Source organism: Gymnoscopelus microlampas (assembly GCF_963454915.1).
Source record: "Gymnoscopelus microlampas genome assembly, chromosome: 13".
Classification (NCBI taxonomy): domain Eukaryota; kingdom Metazoa; phylum Chordata; class Actinopteri; order Myctophiformes; family Myctophidae; genus Gymnoscopelus; species Gymnoscopelus microlampas.
The window spans coordinates 37,938,899-37,948,912 of record NC_139950.1 but is presented as its reverse complement, the minus strand read 5'-3'; the positions used below and the strand labels follow the sequence as shown (position 1 = coordinate 37,948,912).

Sequence of the window (10,014 nt, the reverse complement as noted above, 5' to 3'; positions counted from 1 at the left end):
GAAAATATGGACGGATCCGTCTTGATCACTTGACTGTGTACCAATTTGCGTGATGTTTGGACAAAATTTGTAGGAGTAATATAAACATTTTTGGGGGAAAACTCTGCTACCTGGTGGCACTATAATAGGGCAATGTTAAAAGGGTGGCATTTGTTCCTCAATGTAGTGCGAATGTGCGTGCTAAGCTTCACCACAATCGGACACTGCGTTCATGAGTTGCGGCATTTTGTTCAAAACTTAGCCAATCAGGATGAATATGAAAAATCTAACGGATCCATCTAGGAGTACTGTCAAAACTTTCTGGCATCCAGGGAGTGTGTGCACAGTTTCGCTGTGATCAAGCCAACGGTGCCAGAGATTAGCTGACAAAAGGACGGACGGACGGACGGACGGACGGACGGACGGACGGACGGACGGACGGGGTGAAAAACATAGTCTCGGCCATGGCTTTCGGTCTGGCGCAGACAATTAACACTCAGGATTGTACAGCGCATTTGTACATATCACACAGAGTGGCTCCTACAATTGACGGGCATGGAGCTGCGGGACATTTCCATGTGCACAGTGGACAAGCGGAAATGGTCGTACTCTTCCTCCAGCGTTGGGCTACAGCGACACTGCAGCAGCGCTTCTCTGACCTCCGGGCGGAAGTTGGAGTTGAGGAAGCCATAGATGACAGGGTTGACGCAGGTGGAGGACATGGCCAGGAGGTGGCAGAGGGAAAACAGGAGGTTGTGGTGACAGGCAGGCAGGGCCTCATGGTTCCAGTCTGACACTGTGTTGAAGATGGTGAGTGGAAGCCAGCAGACGGCGAAGGCTGTTATCAGGGCAACCAGCATGATGTTGATTCGCCGACTTTGAATCATATGCTGGCTCTCCGGGATTCTGGCGCGATCCAGCATGTCTTTACGGTGCCGCAGGCGGGCAAACACCCTGATGTAACAGAACAGCACCAGCAGAAGTGGGCCACAGTACTGGAACAGCAGGAGCCACGTGGTGTAAGCCAGCTTCTGTTGCTGCGATGGCCACTGCTCCAGACATGCTTCCAGATGGGCAGACGTGAGGGCATGATAAAAAAACGATGAATTTGAATACTTGCTGGGGATGGGCTGTATCAGTGATGCGTTGGGATGAGGCAGGGGATTGGGAGAAGGCGGGGGATGTGCTTGGAACTTTGGCAGGGGAATGTCAGCATAGGGCTTGTCCGTAAGCAGGTGAACGAGTAGGAATGGCAGGGAAGTGAGGCAAGCAAGCATCCAGATGAGAACGACAGACATATAAGCTTGTGGAATGCTGGGTTTCCACCCAGAAGGATTGATGATCAACTGATGTCTTTCCAGAGCAATGAATACCAGAGACAACACAGATACAGTCACAGACACACACTGGATGAATGGAACCAGTCTGCACAGTACTGACCCAAACACCCAGTGGTCCATTATTGTGTAAACAACAGTGGATGGGAGGCAACAGACACATATGAGGATGTCAGAGATTGACAGATTACAGATAAAGATGCTGGTGACATTGGCCCTCTCCCTGCTATGGGCTATGATGTGGATGAGGCAGATGTTTCCCATCAGCCCCAGAACCATTGTAATGCAATAACAAACCACTACAGACACTGTGAGGACAGGTGACATATGGCACCAGTCATCATCTTCCACCAGCACAAAGGGGTCAGTGAGGGGCTGGGTCTTGTTTCCAGTCCACTCTCCCCCCTGCGCCGACTGGCCGCTGGTTCTGCCCACCACCTCCCATGGAAGAGAAGGTTGAAAGGTTTTGTTGAAGGGGACAGGCAGCATGGGGCCAAATGCAAGAGACTGGTTTGCACTCCCTCTCCAGGACATCACAGCAAGACTACAATGCCACTAGGATCAAACCACCCATCCACCAAGCCGGCTGGCAACATTCATCTGAGAGAGGGGGAAAGAGAGGGGGAGACAGACACAGACAGACAGACAGACAGACAGACAGACAGACAGACAGACAGACAGACAGACAGACAGACAGACAGACAGACAGACAGACACACAGACAGAGAGGGAGGAGGGAGGAGGGTGCAAATGGAATTGACAAATCATTATAAATTCAAAGATGAAATGCAGCTTCATGCTTGTGATGAAGCTACAAAATCAAATGAGTGGGCTTTTAGCTCAATCAGCTCAATAATTTGCTGATGTTGGTTTGTCATACGTGTATGGTAATCAGATTCATCAATCAATAGTTGCTTGTCTTATCAAGCAATTATTCACTATAGTACATTCTGATTAAATTGACCCATGTATTTACTGTGGAAAATTCTCATCTCCATTTATGCATTTAGATTATTGGCTTTTCTCGTCTCTTCATTTGAGCAAAAGTCTTTATTTTCTGAAAAGGGTTTCAGAAGAAAAAATATTTCAGAATGAGGAGGAATGGATATTGCCAGATTCATAAAATGGATCTAGCCTTGTTTCCTTTAAGTGAAGATACTGCTAGATGCTGTGAAAATCTGCAATCTGGAGAAAATTGCCCTGTTTACAATAGTACCACATTCTACATCAGATCTAACGGTGTCTAAAGTGCAGACAGGTGGCTCAGCGCTGCCAGAATCTTTTATTTTGTCAAAGAATAAATATAAAAAGTAAAATAAATAAAGCCCCATAAGACAAGTGAACCGGAGCTTCCGTGAGCCATCTCTTTATGATCCGTTTCAGCTCACTACTGCCAGTGGTGGATACGGTTTGCAGATAATAAAGTCCAATAAAAACTTCCATAGTCAAAGAAGTACTCAGATTTCTTTATGTAAGCAAAACTAGCAATACCACAATGAATGTAGACTCTCTCTGTACAACTAAAAATCCTGTATTCAAACATCAAACATTAATCGCCCAAGTTTAAAACAGGGCTTAAGTGGTTAATGTATATTTTGTAATAATAATCTAAATATGCAACAAACAAAAAAAGTAACTATAAAGATGTTGTTGTCGTTGAGTACAATATAGTACAATATTTGCCTCTGAGATGTAGTGGAGTAGAACTACAGCATTGAAAAATGGAAATACTCAAGTAAAATAAAAGCACCTAAAAAAGTACAGTACTTGAGTACATGTACTTAGTTACTTTCCACCAATGACAGCAAAACAGCCTCTGCAGCAGAAGAGCAGCATGACCTGACGCTATTCCGTCTCACTATTATGTCTTTCTTCCAGCTTGTTCATTTCATATCAGCCAGTCAAGAGTCCTCAGTGACATAACAACAAATGTAATGGTCTTCTGTGACTGGTACTGTAAATGGTCAAATGTGTGAAAGACATTTCTCTAATAAGATGAGATCTGCTGATTCTGTGTTCTTCTGAAAAGCAACTTATTAACAGCTGATTTTAAGTCTCATCTGCTTGGATGGCAATACAATAGTCTACTTTTTTATATAAAAACCTGACTAATTGCTGCAGATGATAGAAACTAATAACTACTTTAGCACCCATAACTCACCATAAAAAAAGGAGCCGTGAAACAGACAGCATCTATGTATGTCTGGAAATGGAACAGAGACCGTGTGAGAGACATTAAAAACACTTGACCCTGTCAATTCCCTCATTGGGAATTAATTATCAAACTACTGTAACAACAGACCATAATCAGTGCGTGCGTGCGTGCATGCATCCATGTGCATGCATGTGTGTAGTACATGCACACAGTTGTGCCATGGCATGCACCCACTTACAACATGCATGCAACATGCATGCTTATGTTATGTATATAGTATAAGATCATCTTAAGATATAAGTAAATCAAACCACAAAAGATGGATGTGCACATACTGAAGAACAGAGAATACTGAATGGAGGTTTGTTTGAAAAAAAAAGATTATGATTACGAAAACAACATGTGCATCTTCTCATGCCTCTTTCATCACAGGAGCATTTATAGCAGTTTTTAGTAATCCATGCAGAATCAAATGCATGCTTTTCACCATCCATATCCACAACCTATACACAGTGAAAATGATACAGCAATCAGATGTAATCAATCAATCTGTATACTCTATACAGCAGCCTTCAATATGTGTCCAAGTTATCAGTAAAAGACTGTATGTAGGCAAATCTGGCCTGCTTTCAGCTAGCTACCCAAACATGTTTCACATATACTAGATTATTCACACTTTTAAAGACTGTGTGACATCAGGCTATTTGCCAGTATTGCTGAAAATAAATGTTTCACAACACATCAAGTATAGGTTCAACAACAATAGCATGTTTTCTGCAGCTATAGGGAAGCATATTTACAGCTTTACTTAGTTAACACATGTTTTTTAATAAATTCTAAATACCGGTAAATATTATATAATGGTTTGAATGTATACAAAATATGAATAATAATACTACTAATAATAACAACATTACTAATCTGCAACACCTGCACAAACAGTGAACAGACACATTTACATTATTCAGCATTTGATTAGAAAAAATAAAATATTTTTAATGAATACTGATTGTCCTCAACAAAGACCATTTTGGCTGATTATAGTTCAATTGCACAGCACTCACCTGGTAGATTTGGGGGGAAATGGTGACAGGATGAAAAGATGACAATGTGATGCTCAGGTGTGGATCCAGAGTGGTGTGGTTCAGAGAGAAAAACGCCACACAAGCCAGGGTGTTTATTTGACAGAGAGAAGCACCATGAACATGTCTGTTAATGGCTTCATAGGAGCCTCTGACATGTGAGATGTCCCCAAACGATGAGCTCTACTGCCACTTAGTGGTGAAACTATTGAACCCCATGTGGATATGCAGGTGTCATAGCAGCAACTGCAGTAAGCATAAAACACAGGATAGGTACAGGTAAGGGTATAGTGATGAGAATAAGAAGATTTCTTTTAAATAAATAAATAGACTTGTCTGACACTAGACATCTGCATGGTCTAACTGAATCTGAACATCTGCACATTCTATTAATAAATATAAGTATAAATGCACATTCAGACAGTGAACAGTGAATATGACATCTGCCATACTATTCTTATGACAACCACTTTGTATAAAGAGAGTAGGATCGAGAAATACATACAAACTCAATTCAAAATATGCTTTAGGTTGTTCCTGGATTGGTGGTGTAACTGAAATAATACTCTGTTTCAGATGATCAATTATATAAGACATAACATCAAGAGACTGTAGCCAATGTGTATAACCACCACGTGGGTTTAGAGAAAGGTAATCTCTCAAGACAGATTCAGACCCCCCCCCCCCTTTTTTTGCCAAAGGGTTCCCAGATTGAGATAAACAAAACACTCCTTTGTGTTTTCTGACTTAATCCATATGCATGTTGGCAGAACAGGAGTCAAAATCCACAACCAGCTCACAGTTGGGGGGCGAAATGTTTGGGTTCAGGGAAGCCGTCAATGAAAGAGATGTAAGATCATCTTAACATATAAGTAAATCAAACCACAAAAGATGGATGTGCACACACTGTGGAACAGAGAACACAGAATGGAGGTTTGTTTGCAAAAAGATTATGATTACGAAGGAGAGGAGAGGAGAGGAAAACATAATAGGCTATATGTGCATCTTCCCATGCCTCTTTCATCACAGGAGCATTTATAGCAGTTTTTAGTAATCCATGCAGAATCAAGTGCATGCTCTTCACCATCCATATCCACAACCTATACACAGTGAAAATCAGATGTAATCAATCAATCTGTCTGATGAAAGGTGGCTGTGATATAGTGTGTGTGTGTGTGCGTGTGTGCGTGTGTGCGTGCGTGTGTGTGTGCGTGCGTGTGTGCGTGTGTGCGTGTGTGTGTGTGTGTGTGTGTGTGTGTGTGTGTGCGTGTGCGTGAGGGGGGGGGGGGGGGGGGGGGGTGAGCTAAGGTTAATCAGTAAAATATTCAGGTTGGAGTCAAGGATTGCTTGCATGTTAAGTTTTGGATTAGGGTTAGGTTAGCTCAACCTGATCTGAAACTTCTGATCTCCTGTAAACAAGTCACTGAAGCTATCTAGAGTTAGCTTAACAAAGTACCGGATGCTGATACTCAGAAAATCCTTATGGCCCAATGTTTACACTCTCACAGACTAAAAATTAAACTAACACTCAACCAGTGTTGTGGCCATGTGTGTCTGTACGTAGGCTCTTTGGAGTGTTGCTCAAATATTTGATCTCAGACATCTAGAGGTATGTACCAACGAGCTGTCACAATTCCAGCAGACAACCAATCACAGGTATAGGAGGAAAAAAAACAGCATAAACAGGCATACACAATACATGCCATCATCGATTTTGACATTTTACTAGGACCCGTCACTCATAACATCTAAATTACATCTGCATATTGGCATGCTGATAATGGCTGCATTTCAGAATAGTTACACTTACAGTAGTTAAAAGTTATAACAAAAGTGTAAAAGAAAACACTATAATCCACTACTCAACTGCTATCCCAATCTCTGCATCTATTATGTACATTCAATTTCACCATCTGGATCTGAATTTAATGACCACTTAACCACTTAACAACTCTGCAAAGAGACAATCTAAATCTAAATCTTGTAGATCTGCTATTTTCAAGACAATTGATGAAATTTCTTGCATATTTGTCTCTAATTTCCACCTATAATGACAACCAAAAATTGGTATGACAGGGTTGAAGGGGTTACAATGTAACTAAGTGTAGATGTGAAATACTCACATAGGACCACAATGGAAACAAGTCCCCCGGACTTTTTTGTGTTATCCTTTTAGCCTAAATATTTCAGTGTACCTCCATGCTGTTTACATTTGTGACTAATAAAGCATTCAATCAATCAAACCGTCCTGAGAGTTCATATGAGCACAGACAAAGGGAAGCTGAAGCGTCTGACAACTCTCATGTGGACATCAGTGCCTGGCCTACCTTTACTGATATTTACTGAAACCAAAAGATGACTATATTATATATTGACTTAAGGTGTACAGGTGTTAAGTAATGTTTAATATGTGATCAAATACACACAGAGGCACACCCATCATATCATAATTTACTTTAGATATTGATTCATGTTCATACAAGAGGCTAACTTCAGTGGATAAGGTACCAGTACAAAGCGAGGGCTTGCTACTCACTTTTGAATGCTCCAACTTTTATTTACGACAAACAGCAGATACAGTACGTATCTACTATAGTACTATCTGCTGTTTGTTGCAAATAAAAGTTTGCAGTATTCAAAAGTGAGTTGCGAGACTCACTCGCTTTGTTTTTCATGATTCTATTTTTGCAGTTTGGCTCAGCACCAAGAAACGGAGGATGTGCGTTATTTTTTCAGTACACACACACACACACACACACACACACACACACACACACAATTATTACACAGATGGCAATCAGACTTTCGCACATTCCCAATTATTTTTCCCAATGGATTTTCTTATGCGGAAAACTATCAAGTCCTGATGGTGATCAAATTAAAAACAATATATGCTACATTTCAGTGTTTCATGAATAGTGTGTCGAGTCAAAAGAACACTACAGTGGCACTGAACTCTCAAGTGCAATTACTCAATATGTTCCTGACTCCAAGGTGTCACCTCTTTTCAAACAAAGAAGATTGGTTGATTGATTGATTGATTGAAACCTTTATTTTAGGGAAATCCATTGAGACCAGGGTCTCTTTTTCAATGGTGCCCTGAGTACAAAAAGACATTTACAACAGTGGTTTTACAGATGTGACAAGGACAACAAGGTACATATAAAAATAAAAAGGTTGCAAAAGTTATATATTAAAACCATATATTACACCAAGCAGGTGCATATATCTTCTTCCAATATAAGGTCAGCTAAAAAGCTTTAAAAATAGCAGATGGAAGTAGCTACTCCAAAAAGTGTTGCTGCACAAGTTAGAGTGTTTGTATGAAAGATGTCATTGGGTTGTTAAATCCCTTGAGGGGCTAGAACTCCATTATCTACTGGTAATATACATAGATCAAACTAACAAACTTCACATCTTGAAAATGACAGAAGACACACACTACATTCTAAAGTTGTAGATTTGACCTTTATTGGCACTGTAGGCCGTAGCATAAAACAGTAGCATAAATCTGTGACAATTTAGAGTAGCCTAATATAAATTATTCACATGCATACTGTATCAGAATCCAGGGAATGATTGAGAGCATTTCATTCCATTGTTGGTCCATGGTGAAGATAAGGACAATGCAGCCAATCTGTAACTCATTTGCTTAGAGAGGATTACACGCCTTGGAATGATCGGACTTCATCACTATCTTAAAAGAACAGGTCGCTTTATTCTCAATCAGCTCACAATCTGCAGGGATCTCCATCGCAGAGTGTGATGGTATCCTATGAATGAAACAGAGTTAAGATAAGTAACCTGATACCAAGATGCCACCATCAACATATATAAGCACACAATCCACACAGTCAAGAACAGAAAACACCAAGGTTTGATCAAGGGTTTAATGTTAGTGAGGCTTACTAAGGGATTGATTGAGTTGGAAGGAGAGAAAAATCTTACTTGCTGCAACAGCTCATGCCTCGCTGAGAACAGGAGCATGCCAAGCAGTCTTTAGTTGTCCATTCAGAGCCAAAGGCGTGCTCCTTACTGTCCTTATCCACACAACCTGAACACAAAGAATAACACATACATGTAATACACCTAGGCTACATATCCAGGTCTGAAGAAATGACGCTCTGTATAATTTTGTGTGTAGGCCTACTGCAGTGGTTCTCTAAGTATTTAAACTGTTCTTGATTTTGCTGGCGACCGCCTGGAACACCCTCAAGATCAGTTTGAGAGCCAGTGGTGTACTGTGTTAAGTGCATGCAAAAAGCCAGGGTACCGAGGCTAACGTGCATGTGGATGTGTGTCCATTTGGTACGTTTTGAGTCAGGCAGCATAAAGTAAACATGTACAGTTAAAAACAACCGGAACACCTCATGTAGTTTTCCACTGCTCATGTCGTCCCAATGTGTAAACTTAAGCATAATTTAATAGGCCTTCCTACTTTGTCATACAACGGTGTCGCTCAGTAGAAATAACTCATTTGGAAAATCTTGACAATCAGTTATATTCAGCGAGCAACACTGATGTATGATAAAGTATAAATTAGACTTATATCACGGTAGTAATTCACACTGTCTCTATTCCACTGTTGTCATAATCAAGCTGAACTCACTTTTTGGAGGGTTATTTATGTCTGTTAGCTTTAGCATCTGGAAGAAGCAGGCGGACTGACACAGCACAACCAGCCCCAGGAAATAAACGATCACTGGGAGGGAATTCTGAGATAGTACATCAAAAATACATTAACACATTATTATTATTATTATTAACAACAATGGAGAAGTTCTTTGTGTTATCCGTTTGACAGATAATATATGCATTCAATCAATCAATCAATAAATAACCATCATATCCTGTGTAAAAAAAAACAAAGGAATTACTCATCACGTTTAAATCTACTGTAAATTGAAATTTCATCACCAGACTCACAATGCCAGATATGAAGTACAGTACTCACCATCCTGAGGATTGATGTGGCCTTAAACAAGGAGCTGAAGTTTCTGAGAACTCTCAGATGCAGAATGCTTTATATATGATGTGTGTTGCCCCCAATCTCTACTGATCATTATTGAAACAAAGATATTACTAAAGACTTGTATTTGTCTTAAGGTGTGGAAGTAAGCAAATATACAGTGGGCACACCCTGTTGAATCACAGTATTATTAATCATTTAGATTATAAGTAGCCTTGGGGACCAACGGTTCCAGAGTCATGTGGTCCATACTGTAGTTCAGGAGCCTGTTTTCCTTTTTCTTTAGCGTGAGGCAGCTAGCTTGATGTACAAGTGCACCACCTGGACATGACGGTCGTATGGGGGAATGTAAAAGCACAAAAGTATTGATATCAAAATGTACTTAACCCTGCAAGGCCCAGATTCTTTTCAAGTTGTGATGATTCCTGGCTCTGTGGGGGGTATTTATATGCAAATATCCTGGCCAATGGCATTGTAAGACTAAACAATAGG

General features: G+C 40.6%; 2 protein-coding genes across 2 annotated transcripts; both read right to left on the bottom strand.

Annotated features, from left to right (window-relative positions):
* Window positions 1-503: 503 nt before the first annotated feature.
* On the bottom strand, window positions 504-1,850 carry npy4r (neuropeptide Y receptor Y4; the record flags this gene model as incomplete). The annotated part of the gene is made up of 1 exon (XM_084076112.1): window positions 504-1,850. One exon carries the CDS (start codon window positions 1,848-1,850, stop codon window positions 504-506), a length of 1,347 nt encoding a protein of 448 aa, XP_083932238.1.
* Window positions 1,851-7,999: 6,149 nt separating this feature from the next.
* On the bottom strand, window positions 8,000-9,616 carry msmb (microseminoprotein beta). The gene is made up of 4 exons (XM_084076385.1): window positions 9,508-9,616; window positions 9,163-9,268; window positions 8,502-8,607; window positions 8,000-8,326 (listed from the first exon to the last, which is right to left on the bottom strand). The coding sequence occupies exons 1-4, from the start codon at window positions 9,508-9,510 to the stop codon at window positions 8,206-8,208; spliced, it is 336 nt and encodes a 111-aa protein (XP_083932511.1). The 5' UTR covers window positions 9,511-9,616; the 3' UTR covers window positions 8,000-8,205.
* Between the last annotated feature and the right edge of the window lie 398 nt (window positions 9,617-10,014).